The 20,257-nt window shown below is 35.1% G+C and overlaps 1 protein-coding gene across 5 annotated transcripts in view; it reads left to right on the top strand.

Moving 5' to 3' along the window:
- Window positions 1-20,257, top strand: part of PDE4D (phosphodiesterase 4D) — a 309,694-nt gene that overhangs the window by 149,702 nt on the left and 139,735 nt on the right. Inside the window, exon 1 of one of the 5 annotated variants that reach the window (XM_041414582.1) lies at window positions 6,475-6,492. The exons of 3 other annotated variants lie outside the window; for them this stretch is intronic. Coding sequence is in view for 1 of the 2 variants with exons in the window: in XM_041414576.1 (XP_041270510.1) it covers window positions 7,498-7,586 (89 nt within the window). In the remaining variant the exon portion in view is untranslated. Of the gene's footprint in view, window positions 1-6,474; window positions 6,493-7,446; window positions 7,587-20,257 lie in introns of those variants that run through there. One more of the 5 variants, XM_041414576.1, reaches the window with a different exon arrangement.

Here is a 20,257-nt window from a genome sequence, read left to right as displayed (position 1 = left end):
ACTAAAAGTAACCACAGTTTGCTAATTCTCTAAAAATTGTGTCCTGGACAGCCCTCTTCTGAATAAGACTTTGATGCATAAGACAAACATCTCTGTTTAAGAACTTACTTATAAATATATATATATATATATATATACATATATATACTTACTTATAATCATCTTTAAAAGACAGATGGATGTACCTATCTGAGCAGCAGGAGAACTGATCCATGCTTTTTCACTGTCACACAGATAAACAGGGCTGAGTTGTACAGACTTTAAGACTCAGATTTCCCAAGTCTTGCTGGCAGCAAATTCTATCTTCTGCTGTTCAGGCATTGAAGCAGGATCTTTATTTTCACCTTTAAAAAAGATCACTTAATATTATACATGATGCAAACAGCATCATGGGTGTTAACAGCAAGTTCAGTAAATTGAAAAGTAGACTATAAACCAAGCTTATTTCTTTTGCATTTCAGAGCTGTCCAGAGCTGTCCCATTTTTTGCCCTTGTCCTAAGGCACTTCTCAAATTAGCTCTGATCTAAGTGACTCTGATGCCGCTTCTGTTGCAGTCACCTAGAAGTAGAATGTGTTCCTGCCAAATAGTTTTTGAAATCCTACTAAAGGCATAGGATTTTAAGTGTTCAGGGCAAGGAATGACTATAATTCTCTGACAGATCTTTGTGGAATCAAAGAAAAAAAATTTAAAGACTTCCTAGGTAATTTGCTGAATATACATTCTGTTTATCTGTGAAATCCCCTTTCAATAAGCCAGCTCCAAACATGAGTCAAAGGTGCCTGGTAATCGTTTGCACAAGCTCTTCAATTTCATTTGTACTAAAATTAGGTTCCTCAGTAGTTCTAGAGACGCCATTTGTCCTTGAAGTTTATCAGCATCCTTTGAAAGAACAGATAAATAGAAAAGCTTTGATTTCAACAGTGATTTAAAAAGAAATGACTAAAACACACATCTCTTATGCAAAACTTTTTTTTTTTTTGCAAATATAGATTTAATAAAATAAAATAAAATTTCTTGGAAAATTACCAGAAATTACTGCATTTCTATAACACATTTAATCTGGCTACCATTTAAAAAAAAAATACTTTCAATCATGTTTTTTCCAGAATTCTGTAGTCTATACTTCTATAAGCTGAAGATCAGTGGTCACTGCTTGTATAATGTTCATAGATAGCCATAGGAGTGTGTACCAAGGATAATGTGTTTACGCAGGCTGCAGGAGTTGTCAGAGAAACTCAGACAAAAACCTTGCTCAGTAAAAGTTGTTGGTGCAAATTTCATATATACTCTGCTAGACATATTTCAATAGTGTTAACATTGCTGCATGGCTTACCACTTTCATTATTAAAATAACTTGTTTCTGAGCTCAGGTCTCTCCTGGTTTTTATTCTGATATTCCCTTCTTGATGATATCTGTCACCTATGGTAGGTAGTGTCTGTATGTATGACTAATGGAAGAGCTATCTGCTTAGGCTGGTATATTTTTGACATCTCTCTTCTTGCTCTCCAGTATTAGTACTTTAGTCGGTGGGAAAGAATTTCAAGCTTTTTTAATCCTTCATACACTTATCACATCTATCTATGTGATTTGCTTACAGCACAGCCACAGTTATTTCACTTGCTGAGCAGGAGCTTCATAAAATGACTCTGGTGACAAGAGCATCAAACTTCCTCTCACTTTAAATTAGTCATCACTATTTAGAATTGTTTCCACACAATAAATATATGAGAGGCCACAAATAGTTAATGACCGGTGAGACAAAACCCTTTATAACATGCTTTTCAAATCAGGTTGTATCTGTAAAACTAGCACTAGCGAAAAAAAACCATTGCTATAAAAGTTACTGAAAAAGCAAAACCCAGATATTTCAAGATGTTTTCGGAATTATTATATATTTCCTAATTATAAAGGGAAGTAAGTACATGCTTGTGTATGCATATTTGTATGTCCTCCTTCTAGATAATTTTTAACCCTTTAGTGCAATTGTTTTATAGGAATCTGGAAGATCATGAAAACAATTAGAAATTCACAATTGTAGTAGGCTAGATGTATGAGAAATTGTTTTGACAGAGGGGCTACAGGCTTTGCTGAATCTTTATAAATCACAAAAAATTCTTAGCAAAGCATTCTTATAGACTCACAGGAGTAGTGTCACTACTACCAACCACTTCAGAAACCATTGTTCAATAAAAAAGCCTTACAGAAATATTTTAGCCAGATTTTTTTCACAGACACAGACTTCAGGATTAAGCACTGAAACTAAGAAGGGATGATAACTAATAAAAATTAGAAAGGATTTGCAATGCAAAGAGATACTAGTCTTGGGCAGACTATTTAAGTCTACAAAACAAAACATGGAGAGAAGATGCCTTTTTCTTGATACTTCATCCCAAGTGAAATATCTTGTGATTTATTTTGCATTGTACACTTTAATAGGGCCAAGCTAGTATCAAAAGTAGTATATATTCAGACCTCCTGAGGTGTTAAAATAAATCACAGTGATGGAAAAAATGAAAGACTGAAGGAAATCTTCTTGCCTTTTGAGGGGTTTGAAAGTTCAGGTTTTCAGTCTACAACTCAGTCAGATTTGGGTAGGGTTTTTTTTCTTTAGGGTGACCTTTTTTTTTAGGTGAAAAAGGAATGCTTCAAATTTCAGGATACTTCTCACAGAGGAAAATATCTCTGTTATGAATTATAATATTCTAAATAAAAGAATAATGTAAAAAATGGAAGTTAGAAGAATTTTTTTAAAATAAGCTTGAAGTTGACCAAAATCTAAATGAAATATAGAAAATAATTTTATTTAATTCTAGGCCTTATATATTTTTAGTTTTGCAGCATAAACTTTTATTGAGGTATCTCTCTGTGAAAATAAACACTACCATTCTATTGGGGAAAATTAGAATGTAATTTTATCCTATATTCAAATTGTTCTGTAATTGTTCTTGTTTTGGAAGTTGTGTTTCATTTGTTTTGATAGCAAGACAGAAATTAATAAAGCTGGAAAAATATCTAGTCCATAACAAAATTTACATGAATATTTTAAAATTATTTATAATTTGAATTGTGCAAGATATGTCTCTGAAATGGTGGGTAAATATTTGATACTAGCTACGTGAAATTCAGCGGCATTTTGTTTGGAGGTGTCTAACAAAACCATAAGAAAGTGAAAACAGAAGGAATAACTCTGAGAGAAGCATCTCTAAAATACTGTATGCTAATGTAAACCATCCTGCCTGTTGTAATGACCTCAGTTTGAACTCTTTCCAAGTTTCCAGTTGTTGATAAATAAGAATTTTTTAAACAACACAACAGAGTTTGTATCACAGGACCATAGAAATATGGAATGATTTGAATTAGAAGGGACTTTAAACATCATCTATTTCTGACCCCCCTGCCATGGCCAGGGACACCTTCCACTAGAGCAGGTTAGTCAGAGCTCCATCCAAGGCTTTGAACACTTCCAGGGATGTGGCATCGACAGCTTCTCTGGGTGACCTGTTCCACTGCTGCACCACCCTCACAGCAAAGAACTTCCTCCTAATACCTAATCTAAACCCACTGTCTTTCAGTTTGAAACCATTCCCCCTTGTCCTGTCACTACAGGCTCTTGTACACCTTGTAGCTCCCTTCAGGTAATGTAAGGTCACCCCAAAATTGTGTTTGCTCAGCTTTTCCAAACGGAGCAAACACAATTATATCAGCCTTTCCTCACAGGAGATCCACCCATCTGTCTTATTATCCTTGTGACCTCCTCTGGACTTGCTCCAAAGGTGCATGTCCTTCCTGTGCTGGCTGACTGGTTGATACCTCCAGAGTCCTCCTTTCTACCCTTTTAAAAGATGAGCACAATGTTTCCCCTTTTCCAGTCTCCTGGGACTTCACTGGACTGCCATGGCTTTTCAAACATCTTGGAGAGTGTCTTGGCACCTCCAGCTGCCATTTCCCTCAGCACTCTGGGATGCATCCCACCAGGTCCCATTGAATTATGTACATTCAGGTTCTTCAGGCAGTCACCAATCTGATCTTTACTTACAGTGGGAGGCACTTTGCTCCCCAAGTCCCCATCCTACTGTCCATCCACTTGAGAAGTGTGGGAAGAGGGGATATCACTGAAGCCTGAGGCAAAAATATTGATGAGTATCTCAATTACCAGTTTTACAGCCTTGTTCAACAGGGGCCATTGCTCGTTCTTTGATCTTGCTTTTCTGGTTAACATACCCATTGGAGCCCTTGGTATTCTTTGTGTTCCTTGCCAAGTTCAGCTCCACCTTTGCCTTGGTTTTCTGACCCCATCCTAAATAATCATCCTTCTCTATACTCTTCCTGTGTCACCCATCCTATCTTCATCTTTTTATGCAGTTTCTTCTTTTTCTTTAGTTTGACCAGTAGATCCAAACTCAGCCATGCTATTGCCATTGTCACAATAGGAACTGTAACGTCCTTTTTCGCAAGGTACAGCACTAAATACGATAGAACGACACAGAGGATACAGGCTTTGGGAAGGCTGCCCAGAGAGGGAACATGACTGTGCAGGAGCCAGAAAGGGAGAATGCAGGAAAGCCCCCAGCTTAAAAGTATCCTCATAGTCTTTTTTTTTCTTCTGCTTCCTACATCTACCACTGCTTCATCTGTCAAAATAGGAAAGTATACCATATCTGTCAAGGTATTTATGCTTATCGCCAGACCTAGTTACTTACAGGAGGTTTTACACTTACCTGACTTCAACTGACCAAAATAAACTCTAACTTCTTGTGGGTTTATGTGCTCATTGTTACTTTAAGTTTCAAATTTTCAATTATGCTAAATATTATTTTGCTATTTATCGATACAAAACTTTCTATAGAAAGTAGTAGTTGTCTTATATGGGAGAATAATGAAAATGTTTCTAAAAACTCACCTTTTGTGGGTCCTGTAAACCTGAAGCCATCATAGCACACTACAGGGGCACCATTCAGCAGCTAGGAGTGTGGGACTGATATCCCACGATCTGTCAAAAAAAATGCAGAGCAGAAGTTGCAATCACAAAACTGCATAGAATGTCAAAGATATGGTGCCATAATTTTTTGTTACAGTATTCATTTCTATAAAAGGTATGGATTATCATTGAATGCAATGATTGATAATACATCTTTTATATAAAACTATGAGTTTGTTTACTCACACAATTGAGTTATTTTTTCCAAAAAAAAAAAAAACAAAAAAAAACCCACTTCTAAAAAGCAGCAGCTTCATGTCAAATCATTTAATGTTATTTGAGTGTTTCTAGAAATGTTTTTTTGTCTGAAAGAAAAGGGAAATGGCTGGAAGAGTCTAGCAACCTCTCTGTAAAAGTCAAAGTGTATTACGGACTTATTTGCTTCTTCATTTCTTTGAATTTCTGTATGCACTGTGGCATGTTTTGGTACTGTGATTTACTGCATGCCAATACACAGTGACAATAAGTGGTTTTGATATCAAGGTATAAATTTAGTCTTTACTAATCTTGTAAGAGGCTTATTTCTATGACCTTATTGTGGTTGCTTTCATTAGAAGATTTAGTGCCACAGTGAAGGAAAGGCACCAAGGAGGAAAGAGAGCTCACAATAAGTGTGTTCAGATTATTTGGTTCAGTTTTCTTTATTAAAAGAAATAAAAAGTCAAATGTTGCTGCTGTGTTAATGTGTTGTACAAAATCCTTTTTAAAACAGAATATGAAAAGGAAAAAATCCTTGCAATATTAAGATACTTAGGATACAATTATAGAAATACAACCTATCCTGGCTTTATTTGGCAGAAGAGAAATATTGATCTTGGCAAAGCTCACATTCAGTATTATTCAGGCATGCTTAAAGTGATCTATTAATCAGTCAGTCTTTAATGATATCATGATTTTGAAGAAGACTATAGCTTATGATACTCAGAAGGCCCCTTACTAACTGCTGTTGGAATGATGTCAATTCCATTCCTTTGCAAATTAGTTGCTACATTATTTTAATTCAATTATGTAGTCTATATTTTCAACTACTCAAACAAAAAAAAAATGCTTTTGGCCTTAAGGCTTTCACCTATGAATCCCACAAATTGAAAACTTATTATGTGAAGATATTGTCAGTTGATGCTGTAGCACATTTGTCAGTGTAAAAGAAGAAAAATGGTTCCTCCAAGGAGAAAAATATAGCCATTTATATTTGTAGTATTTCTGAAGAGTGTACTTATTCATAGTACATGAAAACAGTACTTTTTATCAGATAATTGATGGATAGTTGTAATTTAACCCTAGAAATTCATTTTTCTAAGTCTCTGAAGTTTTCTGGTAAAGTAATTTTAATTTTTATCTTTAACCTTGCTCTGAGTGAATACTCAGATTCTTCTTGATCACATTTCTTATGAATAAAAATATCTGAATTTATTTTGTTTCAAGATCACTGGAAGGGGAGAATACTCTGCCTATCACTGTTGAGAGATCATAGCCAGGGTGAGAGCCACTTGCTTTTAGCACTACTAAAGGTAGGCTGAAACAATTGTATGCAAGAGTTGAGGCTTGAATAAAAAATAAATAATAAAATAGAAAGAAGTGCAAACCCAGCCAGACAAACAAACAACAAAAAGACAATGATGTGCAATGACGCCTGGTAGGAAGGAACTGATTTCAATGCTCAACATCACTGGTGGTAATACAACGCAGGAGTAATGTCGTTGAGAAAACCTGCAAAAAGGCCTGAAAATCATCTACCAGACTGAGACATACTTTCTTAGAGTGGCTGATCTCTTGTAGAGATCATTAAGCCCTCTCAGGAAAGCTACTTAATGTTATAAATTGATTCTCTTAAGAAATTGTGAGGGTGGAAGACACACTTGAAAATAGTTAAGAATTAAATAAAGAGGCAGTTGAGGGCTTTGTGATCGTGTCTCCAGCAGTAGTTTTGCTCCCTGTTTACTAGCTCCTTGCTGTGCTGGAGGCACACGTTGAAGGATGCAGCAGATTTTAATCTGGAGGGGGGAAGGGGGGGATTTGTTCTTTTGGTGTTTTTTTCCTATCCTTACTCTTAGCTGCCTGATATCAGTTGGAACAGGTTGTTCAAATAGCACCCATATTAAAAATACTTTGAACAGACTGTAAAGAATTTGAGGGGTTTTTGTCTGGGCAGCACTGAATAATCAGAGCATTGTCTATTTCTGGTCTCCCTTAGCTCCATAGTTCTGTGCTCTTTAGTGGCTGCTGTAACTATCTAAGGGTTTACCATAAGAGTTCTCACTTGAATAATGCGATAAGAGCCCTGAATATAGGAGATGTTTATGCAAAGGGCAAGCCTCACGCAGCAGGAAATCCCAGTTATCCCTTTAGCCTGTGGTCTCAGCCAGCCACATCTCTGCCAAAGCATACCATAGGAAAAGGACGTACCCTTACACAGTTACGAGCATTTCATGATTAGTGTGGGGCACTTCCAGCACTACTGTCCTGTGTCCCCTCAGGGATATACTTATTAGACAGTTTTAGAATTAGCTTTTCCCATGGCCTTTCTGTGGGATCCTTTTGGAGCCTATACACCTCGTCCATCTCCAAGAAATAAGATGAGATTTCGCTTTTTGAAGTCCTACAGGTATCTCTTCTGGTGGCTTATGGTGCAATTTACAGTGGTAATAGTTGCAACTGTGGATCTTTTTTATTCTTCTACTGCATTACAGTATATAAAAAAATTTGAAATGGCTTGTATTAATTGTGACTCTCTTGAGCTTGTAAAGGTTTTGCTTGAACATAGTATGTCAGAAAAAAAAGGTATTGTTTCTGTATAAGAAAAAATACTGTGAACAAGTGATCATGGAAGTGTATGAAACCGCACTCTTCAAGTAAATGATAACTTTGAATATTTTTGGCATACCAAGTTGGGGGAAAAGGTAAATTAAGGTTAATGTCAATGTTCTTATTAAAAAAAAAAATTGCAAGTATTCTCAGTACTTACTAATATTAGCATATTTAATTAAAAATATGACACACTGATATAGAATATCAAACCTGAATTAATATTTAGAGTTGTGAGACTTTTGCCAGAAAATAATATTTGTTAATTATTTTTGTTTTAAACATTTTTGAAAGTAAGTTTAGCAAATGAGAAAAACACACAGATTTTTTTTTTCCTAAACTATTGTTTTAAAATAGCAGTAGCAATGCTTGATTTGCATTATTTGTCACATTAGTTTTGGTAATTGAACAAATATTTGTTCTTCAACTTCCTTACATTTATTACAGATTCCTTTGTTACAGTTTGTGTATATTTTCCAATAAAAACTCTCATGATCCTCCCATTTGTATTTAATTAATTGAAAAACTTACTACATATCATCTTAATAAAAAATTGATCAGTGCAACATTCAAAATTATTTGCACACATGTGCAATACAAAATGCCTCAGAGTATAAGTGCTTTATGTAAGATTACTGATAGCAAACACTATATATATAGGGTTAAAAAGAACTCACTAGTTGCTCTCCAACTTTTCTCAGTATTTTCTTTTGTAAAATGAGTCTTATACAGAGGGAGCTAGTTTTATGACAAAAAGAATAATAGCAGTTAAAAGTATTACAATCTGTTCAATATTAGATCATACAGTTAATTTGAGATTTCCTTAAGAAATCTTATTGTAGGGGATGTTTTTTGCTTAAAGTAAGCTGCTTATGTTTCTTTTACAAATTTATATGAATAAATCTATATCTATTTATATTTATATCTATCTATCTAATTTCTTTAAAGACAAAAAGAAACATGTTTCATGTAACATGTCAATGTAGAGTCTGATTATTTTCATTATTATGTACATATTGCACTTTTTCTAATTTTTCAATATAGCAAAGTGAAAATATTCTTAAAAGTTGTCAATTAAACTAAAAAAACCAAGGGACCTTTACCAAAAGTCCAGAGGTGTGAATGAATTTTATGTTACCCTAGAGTGTTACATGTTTTTTTTTCAGGAGCTTTTAAAAATTGGGATGAAGTTGAATATAATTAAAAAAAAAAAAATCATAGTTGTATTACTGAATTTGAGCTGTATTCTTTGTTATTGCTGTATAATTTAACTGTAAGTCTCCAAGAGGAGAAATAAAAATACTTAATATATATTGCCATGTCACTGCCGTGGCTCCATTCACACTGTAGGTTATATTTAGAAATCTACTACAAAATTTTACAGTACTCAGTGCCTATGTAATTTAATAACCTTGTTTATGTCAAGTGACAGTTCTGCTCATGGTACTCAACCATTTGATGTCAAGAGATTTTGGAGTCTAAAACTATGCATCTGATAGTGCTGTTCATGCATTCCATGGTGAACATTGTTCAACAAACCTTTTAAATTTTGAAGTTTGCTACAATTTTAAATTTTCTTTTCTTACATTTTAAGAAAAAAACAGATTTTTTTTTTTTTTTGGTGAGGTACTCACAATCTATTGATTAAATAGATTGTCATGTTTTAATTTGTATACTTAATTTTTGGGAGATTCTATGATACCTTGATGCTGCTAACAGGCAAATTAAGAATGCCACCTTATAACAAAATAGTGAAGTGAGCTTCTTTGCTCATGAGGAAGTGTTTTCAGAAGGTAACAGAAGACTTGGGCTGATGCAAATTTTCCCAGGTTAAGGGAAAAATATACCTTGAAACTGCAATTTTTCTAGGATGAGCTGGAATGCAATGCAGTCAGTTAGAGCTCTTCTTACTCCACCTGTCCCATCAAATAAACTATGTCTTAAAAATTCAGCAAACTGAACTGAACCAAAACAAAGTAAACTAAAAGAGCTGATAGATACACTTATGATTGACTATGCACTAGAAATGCAAATATTCACAGAATTAGACACAGAACTAAGGCCAGGAGTCAGTTCTTTGCAGAGAGGAGACTCAGGAGACCACCAAAACCTTTCACAATTTACATAACTTCTTGCAGGATGGAGGAGGACGGTTGTTTAGTTTTGTAGGGATGTGTACCCACTCTGTTCTCGGGAAAATGAACATTCTTCTACTCCAATACAAAAAAAAAAAAGAAGTGTATATCTTTATTTTTGTTTCTAGAACACACAGATTAGTTCACCTCTTTTCTTTTTGTTTCCCCTCTCCCTTTTTTTTTTCTTTCATTTTAAAGCCTTGAGTCTCTAAATTGAAGCACACCTCCCTTACTGAAATGCAAGTAAGTCTTCCTGCTGCTTTTAGATTTGCTCAGGAAAATAGCCCTAGATGTGACTGTAAAAACTATATCCTGGTAGAAGCACAGTTATGCTTTAGCGACTCATGAAACCTCTGAAGAATGAATAGAGATATAAGCTTTAGAAGCTTTTTTCATGATCTCTAAATCCTGTCACACATGGGTGAAGAGATAAAGCACCTACCAAAATTGCCTGCACATTACTGAGATGTATGAATAAGAACATGCTATATGACACTCAGTTCTGCTAGATACTAAACACACATCCCACTGACCTAGTGACAGGTCCTCAGGACCACTTAGAAGATTTTCCAGAGGCATCAGGATCTGCCTGGCTGGTCATTAAGTCTTCTTTTTCCATCCTATGTGAGCTGTTTCACCACTTGTGAAAAGCACAGTGACTATCTGCTGAGTAAAACCTTCCTGTGGAGACAATTTTGTAGAGATAGTAAGCTCCAAAGTAAGATGGATGTTATAGGGAAATGGCACAGTCAATAACATCAATTAAATGAATAATCAAATTATTAGTAAGTTTGCTAAATGCTTACATTGTCAGAACTACATCTTCATTGAGTTAGCTGTAGTGGTACAATTCTTGAAACAGTAATCATGACATTTGTACCTTCCTCTGGAAAAGAAAGAGAGGTTCTTTGTTGTGTGATGAGATTTTTCTTTCGTTGTGCTTTCTTTCTGTTTTTCTTCTTTGGCTGCTATTTGGCATAGTTCCCTGGACTAGAGGAACAGTCATGTGGCTGGAGCTACTGCCAACACCACTTCTGCAGCCAGCTGCTCACAGCATTTGTACATAAGAAGGCAGATTCCCTCCTGCCAGATAATTGTACTCCAAGCCACTAAACTCTGGGGAACCGGGCTGGAAAGTGGTATATCTCTCTTAAACAGCAGTTTTCAGGAATTCCTTCTCTAAGGGGATTTCTTAATTATGTCAAAGCTGTCTTACTGAAAAGAGCATAATAAAACTTTTTGGTGTTACAAGCTTGGTGATGAAATAGAAACCAGATTAAAATTTATTATTTTATTTATTAGGCATTACAGTCCTAGCCCACTGAAAATATCTTGGTTCTATTTGACCAGCCATTCAACATTTTCTGGGAAATAAAATATTTGAATGCATAAGTGTGAACTTGATGAATCACACATTTGATTTCATATTTAGCTGTTCATATTCTGTAATTCATAGAATGCCGTGTTACCAGGGTTGTTTTGAATCTCACTCGGATTTATTTTAGATTAATTTATATGCCAAAATATCAGCTATCTAATTCAGACATTTGGCAATGTTGACTTGAAATCTTGGGAAAAGTGGCAAAATAGCAAGGCACATTGCAAGTCAGATTAAGCAGCAGTAGGAGAGCAGGTGCAAGTGAATCACACTTAACTCTGTGTTGCTGCAGACTTACCTCCTTGTCAAAACTGCCTACAGAGTCCCTGATAGTGAACAAATATAATTTCAATACCATTTCCTAACAGCTCAGAAAGACAAACTCCAGTCCTTAGGTCCCAAAAGGTAAGAAAAAACTGCAGAGGAGTAACACATTCATAAGTTTCAGCTTTTGATTAATTTTTTTTTTATTTTATATAGCTGATCATCATACAGATAGGTTAAGTGAATCTATCACAGTGGGAGAGGTTGAAGCTGTCAGTGTTTCTTATTGCTGCTTCTGATTAGTGTTACCTGAGTGATTCTTCAGTGGGATCTTGCTGCAGCCTTGGAAGTGATTTAATCAGTGTGAAATAAACAGAAAATAGAAGTATATCTATAGGTATTTTATTAACAGGGGTTTTTTTATTATTTATGCTTAAGCATGTTCTGACAACCAAAGCCAGATCTTCTATAAATAACCACAGGAAACATTCCTTCATACAGAGTGAGGTAAAGTATGATGACTGGTGTTGCTACAGTTTACAGTAAATAAATGGCTGGGCTTTGCTGTTTGTGGCTAAAACATCCCCACACAAAGTCAGCCTTCGAGATGGAGCTAGGCCCAGACACTAGCACCTCTTGGGATGCATAAAAAGATTGCACTAACCATAAACGCCAGGAAATACTCAGTTTGATTTACAAATTGTAGATGTCCATGAATATTTATGTAAATGTCAGAAGTATCTGGCTTGCAATTCCCTGATGTATCACAAATTCTGGGAGCACTATAAATAGACCTATCATTCAATCTGATACCGAATACATCAGGAACAAGCTGACGCAAGTTCAGCATGTACCATGTCCAAATGTTGTAATTAATTTCTAGATACCTCGTTAAATAAGAAAAGTAGCACAAGGGTAACATATTAATGCTTCTTTTATGGCATTCTAAAATTTGCTTTTTTCCATTGTGGGTCAGAATATTTGATTTTTTTTTTAATGGAAAACTGACATTTCCTATTGGAGCTAGTAAATCTAATTGATTTCTGTGCCCTAGGAAACTAATAATCTCCAGGTAATTTTGTGTTTCAATTGTCTCTATGAGAGGAATTAGTGAGTATCAGTTGGAAACTTCTCTAATATGCTGAAAAGTAATTTAATGCTCTAAAGCACCTTTCTTTATGGGGTAATAAATGAAAATAAGAGTGAAAATAGAAGCTCCTGCCCTCCTAGAGGTGCCTGGCACAAACATCAGTCTGGTGCTCTTAGCAGTAGGGGCAGTTATAGTTCAGCACATGGGTGGTCCACGAAAGCTAATCCAGCTCTTGGTCTCTGCCAGCAGTCAGCAGCAAATATTTGAATGGGAACAGTAAGAAACCTGGTCACAGTATAATCTTCCTTGAGGAATAATCTCAACATCTTCAGTAGTCCCTGTGTATGTGTATGCCAGAACTCTCCTTAGAAAAAAGAAAATATGAGTATTTCACTTACTCACAGTAAATGTTGATCATGATACAATAAAAAAATTGCTAAATTTTTCTCTTGTACAGTATTTTTTGACACTCACTTCCACAGATGAACCCTATGCAATGTACAAGATTTTCTTCATCCTGGTGTCTAATTTTCCCAATAGTAGAAGTATTGTGACCCAAGGATTTGTTGTCTTATATATTTGTAGGCCACTCCTTTTCATCAGCTTTCTAACTAATCTTTTCACATGGAAAAATTTTATGTCCGTATCATTAATGTTGCCAATCTCTTAACACCTCCTCCCATCTCAATGCTCTTTCTAATGCAGAATGACCAGAAGCAAACTCAGAGCTTCTGAAGAGGACAATAGATCTAGACTTAAAATATTACTATTCTCAGGGGAAAAAAATCCATTATGGAACTTCTATTATTCCTCTCTATCTTATTTCTGATGTAGATTAACAGACGTGCTGATTAACTGATGTTAAGTGGTGAGCAACAACCTCCCGTTCCTGCTGATGTCTGTACTGGCCATATTCTGTGTTCTCAACCCTGCTGGGTAGCCTTACTTCCATTACTGTGTACTTTAATTTCATCTCTCCCCATTCTGTTTTCTCTAAGAAATTTTCAAGGATACAGTATTGTGTAAAGACAACAGGGATCATTTCAGTAGATAGAATTTCAGTCTCACTAGAAATTTTGCATTTTTAAAAGCAAAAAAACCACCCAACCTTGTAGCAAATAGTTTTACATAATTTTTTATGGGAAGAACATTTTTATTTTCAGATAAGGAAACATAAAATGTAAATAGGGTTTTCTTTTTTCTTATAGTGTATCTTCAGGATTTCTGACTCATTAGAAAGCTAGGAAGTCCTTCAGGAAATATGTCATAATGCATGCAGCTGAAGATATGGGGGGTTTTAGCAGTAGGAGGAGACAGATGTTTCCCATTAACATACCCATACACTTGATCATTATGTACATGTGTGCTAGACAAACAGTCTGCACACATACAAACACACACGTGTGGGTGTTCCCTACATTGAAGTGTACAAACTATGAGAAGTTTTCCAGGAAGAAGCTGAATACACAGCACTTACTTTATTGTTTGTCCACATGAACTTGGTTTCACTTTATTTGTTTTACCTTTGTAACATTTCCAGTCAATACTTGGCTCTTCAGAGACAGCTTTCACAGGGTTTGGTACAAATTTCTGTTGCAGTTGTAAAAGTAAATGGCACAGTTGAACAAACACCAGGATCAGATAAACTCTTGTTAACACTAACTGAAGTTCTTTAGCTAGTAAAGAAACCTGAAATGGAAAAAAAAAAAAAATCCAGAACTGTTTAAAGGGGATATAATTTTCTTGAGGTGGAGGATGGGAGGCCTCACTTTTTTATTGTTATGACAGATTTAGGTAAAGCAGAGGGACAAATATAACAAATAAATAAATTTATACCTCCAGCTGAAGCTACATGTGCATTACTTTGATAGATGGGAGGAGTTACCCTGTGAATCCAACTCAATTGACAGCTGCAGGGAGGTGGTAATTGCAGATGGAGCAGAATCTGCTGCTCAGACAGCTCTGGTGCATGGCACAAGCTTCATGTGGCACTGTGAAACAGACATATTTTTTACCTTCATAGGTACTAATAAGTGTGGATGCATTCTTAAATTTACTTGGTTTTCCTAAGTATGTGAAATGTACTTAAGCTTCTAGGCTGCATTATTTTCTTTACTTCTTTACCAATTGCATAATTTTTCTTTACTTCTTACTCTTCCTCGTGACATAAAAATAAAGTGTAAATATGGTCATGCAAACATTAAACTGGAAACTCAGAGAAACTGGTTATTTTAAGCAAAAAAATTAATCTGATTTATATCATGCACTGGAGGTTAAGTCAAGTGTTTCATCATCATTTGCATTCCATTGAACCAGGAACTGAACAACCAGAAAATTGATAATTTGGAAACTGGGTTATGTCACTAAAACAGTGGAAGCAAAATGCACACAAGTTAGGTTTCTACTGGTGGAAGAGGAGAAAATTAAGTTTCTTTTAAGCATCATATTAGAAAAACATGAACTTGCCATGCAATATCTAGAAGTGATGGGTTCCTCAAGAGAACTGCCATTGGCAGAATCAGGAAGAATTTTGCACTAGTCTAGCATAAGTTGTTAATCTTGTGAACCTTCTGAAAGAAAATGTTGATTTGTGAAGAAATGTTTGTTTCAAATAGAGGGGAGAAAAAAGGGATGAAAAATGGAGAGAAAAAGAGATATAAAAGGAATGTAATTTCTTAGCATCCAGATGATTCCCTTAATGAGGTAGTCATGCAGTCTTAATGAGCGTGTAAGTGGCAAACGGTGTTTGTTCCATGTCTCCTCTTGGCTACGGCCTTTTTTTAAGCTCTCTCCCACATGACACAGTAAAATGTTATTTGGAACCTGGAACATGATATATTTGAGGCTTATCTCATTTTGGCATAAAAATACATGTAGTTCTGTTTTGCGATAAACTCTGCTTGCTGTCATAGAAGACAAAAGGAATTCTAGACAGAGTGGTTTTACAATGCAAATACATGCACACATTAATGCCAAAATAGGGCTTATTGTTTACAGATAAGAATAAAATTATTTTGAGCAGATGTTATATTAATTAATATAACAGGTGTTATATTAATTTATAGGTGGGGCCAATAGCAAAATGCTGTGTTATGCCATTAAAAATTTGTTTCATGATACTGACAAAATTTCATCCTCAAATACAGAGGAACAGATGTGTCTGTGATACACAAAAGATTTAAATTTTGCTGTCACAGTTCTTCATGCTTGACTACCCCATTAGACTACAATTAAAATATAAAATTTTATTTATACTGTACATAATTTCAAGTCTGTATTATTAAATGCACCATATATTAACCCAAAAATTCATGTGCTATTTAAATATAAATATGTAGTAATACATATTAGGTACTGTCTCTTAACATCTAATCATGCAGTGATATGGCTGCCTTATAAATGCGGAAAGTCACAAACTATATATTTTTATAAAAATGTTATTTAAAACCTCTTTTTTAGGTAGCTTGATGTTATCAAAAATGCTAGCTCCTCTGATTTTATTGAGTACTATGTGAGGGCCCTGATTTTTCCATGGTTGAATCTGCAGAGTGAATCCAGGTGGTGGTCAGACTCTTCCAGGAAACCAGAAACAGGACAGACAACACAATCTTGAGCTGTGCCAGGGGAATATTAGGCTAGACATTAGAAAAAAAAAATTTACAGAAAGAGTGGTTGAGAGGCATTGGAATGGACTGCCCAGGGAAGTGGTGGAGTCACTATCCCTGGAGGTGTGTAAAAAAAAGTATGGCACTCAGTGCCATGGTTTTGTTGACAAGGTGGTTTTAGGTCATAGGTCGGACTTAATATTCTCCAAGGTCTTTTCCAACCTAGTAAATTCTGTGATTCTGTGACAGGGCCATATCAGTAACACTAACTCCTGCTCCCTGGAATGGAATATGAGGGCCAAAATACTCTTCAGGGCTCAGGTGGTTGCAGTAGCATTCCAACCAATAAGGGTTTGCAGCCTTTCTACTGCATTAAAATAGATTGATCACAGTTTTCTACAGGAATGCTTTGTTTTCTGCTTGCATATATTACAGTACAGTCAAGTCCAATTGTTTTTTAGTTACATCTTGGAGAATCACAAGAGTTTGTGTAAAAAGCCCTTCTTTTTTCCTTATCTAGGTCTTAAAGAGTTTATCAAAACCAGAAAAGCCAGGACCTTTCTTAAGATGCAGTTGAAATTTTCATCTAACACCTGGACTCTAGAAACTTTAAGGAAAATACTTAGTCTGTGAGACTGAAAATGTAATTTCAGGAGGCAGCAAGGCAGAATTGTGTGACGTTGACAGCCACAGCCTGAAATGTTTAGCTATCTAAAATTCTAGTTTTCACTGCACAGAGTGGATGTGTGACCCAGAGTAGTCATTGTAGTGCCCTGCTTTTTCTTCTGGGGTTCATAGTAGAAAGCTCTTAGGCAGCAGTATAAGGAATTCACCCAGACTAATGTTGTCATGCAAAACTCACCAGGTTCTTCTTCCCTGACATTCTTCCAAGATGCAAATTTCCCAGCTGTCTAATGCAACTGTTTTAGAAAGTAGGGAAAGGAGCAGACAGTCCTGGAAAAGCTGTGCTTGCTCTTTCCACTAAGAGAAAGATTTTCTGGACTTGTACTCTCTTCATAATTTCAAAGAAACAGCTGTTCTTTGACCAAGAAGATATTTTATAATTTGGACCATTTATTTTGAATTAATATGCTGTTCTGATTATCGTTTAGAGTAGCTAATGTAAGTTTAAATGAAGGAGGATAAAGAGCAATCAGAGGATGCAGTGAAAATGATGTATTGCAGTGTAGAGCTGTCTAATTGATCTGTAGAACACAAGGTTCTTGACTTTGATAAAGAAAAATCGATGAATTATATTAGCAATTTATTGTAAATATTTTCTCACATGATGCTTTTAAATGGTTTAGATAACATTTCCTTTTGTTGCAATATATTTATTTGATCCTGGAACATTTAATTCACCGTTAAATGTCATACACTCTGTTACTATAAAAGGATAAAACTGCTTCCAAGTACATATTGTTTCAGTAAGACATGAGCTTGTTCATGCCAACTCTTTGGGTTTACAAAGTCACTTCAAAATAGCTGCTTTAGAAGATATGGTGATAATGTAAAACAATGTAAAACTCTCTGTGGTAACAATGTTCTTGGACATCTGCACTTGAGGTCCCCAGTGCTTATCCTAACTTTGGGCAGCAGCATTATTTTTGCATTTTTACTTTTAGGAAAGTAAAGTATGAATGTAATGTTAGAAAGATGTGATTCTACATCCTTAAGGATTGGTATTTTTTTCTTCTTTTTAATTTTTACATCTTTAGTTCTTCTGTATTAAATATTTTTATGTATAATCTAAGTATTTTTTTTAATTGTAGTTGTTATGCTATTCATTAATTGAAGTCATTTGTAGAATTGTAGAATTCCTGCCACGTTTTAGGAATTTATTTCTGGCTAATGAATTGCGTGCTTTAGTTACCGTACTTCTTTCTCTTTCTCGTGTCACTAAGAATACATACTAACACTATGATTTCATTTACCATTGGTATATTAACACTTGGTTTGTATGATATCTATGAAAAAATATTTTTCATACATCACAGGAAGATTGAAAAAATTTTGTCTTTATTTTCTGTATTTCTAATAATCTAGTGATTTCCTTAGGCTTTGTCAGCACTACTCTAAGTTAAAATTTGAAACAATCTGATATTACTTTTCATCCGCAAATGTCAGGTTTCACCACAGCATTGTAGTGCCTCAGAGCTGCCATTTAAGAAATAGTTAACTACAGAAAATTCAGAGGAGTCACAGAATTAACTTCTATATTTTGATATACAGGTTTTATTTGGCAACATGACAGGAAACTATAGAGCAAAGAGTGGAAAGGAGAAAATAAATGTTAAGGGGGGAATAGTATGCAATGATAGCAACAGGGTATGACAGCAAGATCTCTGTCTATTCCCTCTGTAGCAAAAACTACATCACACTGCTCCAGCTCAATTTTTTTCATTTCTCTATTTTGAAGGGCTGAAATTGTTTCCCAGCTACCTAGAGCCTTTTGATCTGTAATGTCTGCTTATTGCAAAACAATATTTGGAGCTCCTTAAAGACAGGAGTTCCTAGAGGTGACAATCTACCCTGGTGAGTTACCTTTATGGTTACAACTTACCGAGTTCAAGAGAACATGATATGCATTCCCTTCCAGTAATATAAATTAACTGATTGTAAGTATTTATCTAATAAATAACTAGTAATATGTGTAATGGCCAGGCATAGGTCAGAGCCATCCCAGGTTGGCAGTAACCAGTAGAACCAGGACGCAGATGCCTGTAATGAATAAAAGTTTCATTATGGTTTTCAAGGCAAAATTTTATGGCAAACCCTTAGCATTGATAAGCATGGCACGTCAGTGGTGCTAGCACACAGAAATTTCCTGTTTCCAGCCTCAAACCATATTCATAAAATTTTACATATTTTTTTATCAGTTCTGTATATCTCACAGCCACTGTGATTGGAGAGGTATTTATTTATTTTGGAACCTACTCTACCATTGTGAATTTAGTATCATTAAAAAATTTTATTTGTGATTCTTGTTGGCAAATATTCAGAATTTGCAAGGCACCTCTTGATGCCTCTAAATATAACCAAAAATAAGACAAAAAAATTTTAATGAAGAAATGCCATTTAAGCAATGCTGCTGGAAATTTAATTTACAAATTTACTTGCTGTACTATCCAAGCCATCCAAGTGGCCTGCAGGCACTATTTCCTAGAATAGCAGCTCGCAGGACCAAAACAACATTCCTGCTCCACACGTGTTCAGAGGTCTGCACACTTTGGAGTAATAGACAGTAAACCAGTACTGCTTCAGCTCCTTCTTCTTAAACTGCTGTAAAGTGAATTAGTCAATGCTGTAAAATTTAGTTTGTGTAAAACATCACCTTGAAATCTTGCATTTAATCTTCAATCATTTTGAAATGGTACAAAGAGTTAGTGGTTGCTGATAAGGAAGTCAAGATGTTTTGTTATGTTCTTTTCCATTTTTAGTTAAAAACAAAACTTGCATTTTTTTCCACACAAAAACAAAAACAAAATTTTGAGGACTAGGTAAAATAGACACTACAGTGCAGCTTTAAGGTGCTGATCAATGCTGAATATTCCTGAGTGTATTAAACAGAAGCACATGCACTATAGAAACAAACGTACATTTTACCTGTAATTTGGTATGCACTGAAATCTATGAAGAATGTTCTACAGCACACAGTAGTTAGGATCCACTGTTGTGTTAGACAAAAGTACATGAAAAGTAATTTCAGGATTGGCTCTTTGACATCTATTTCATTTGGTTCAACTTGGATATTTGCATGTTTTGTGGGATTTTTATATATAAAGTAAAAAAAATATAAAATAGTGGTGAGGGAAAAAAAAAATTCTGAGGTAGTTCAGCTTCTTGCTACTTATGCCAATAAATTTACAGGGAAAAATGTTTTCCAAGAGCCACAGGAAATGAAGTTAACTGTACTGAACTTATCTTGCTGAGACGATTGTCAGGAAAGTGACATATCAGAATGAATAATCCAAGTTGATTAAAACCAAGGAAATACAT

Source organism: Onychostruthus taczanowskii, unplaced genomic scaffold (assembly GCF_017590055.1).
Source record: "Onychostruthus taczanowskii isolate IOZ18803 unplaced genomic scaffold, ASM1759005v1 scaffold46, whole genome shotgun sequence".
In the NCBI taxonomy this organism is placed as follows: domain Eukaryota; kingdom Metazoa; phylum Chordata; class Aves; order Passeriformes; family Passeridae; genus Onychostruthus; species Onychostruthus taczanowskii.
The sequence above is the reverse complement of the archived record's forward strand: the minus strand, read 5'-3'. Positions and strand labels throughout refer to the sequence as shown.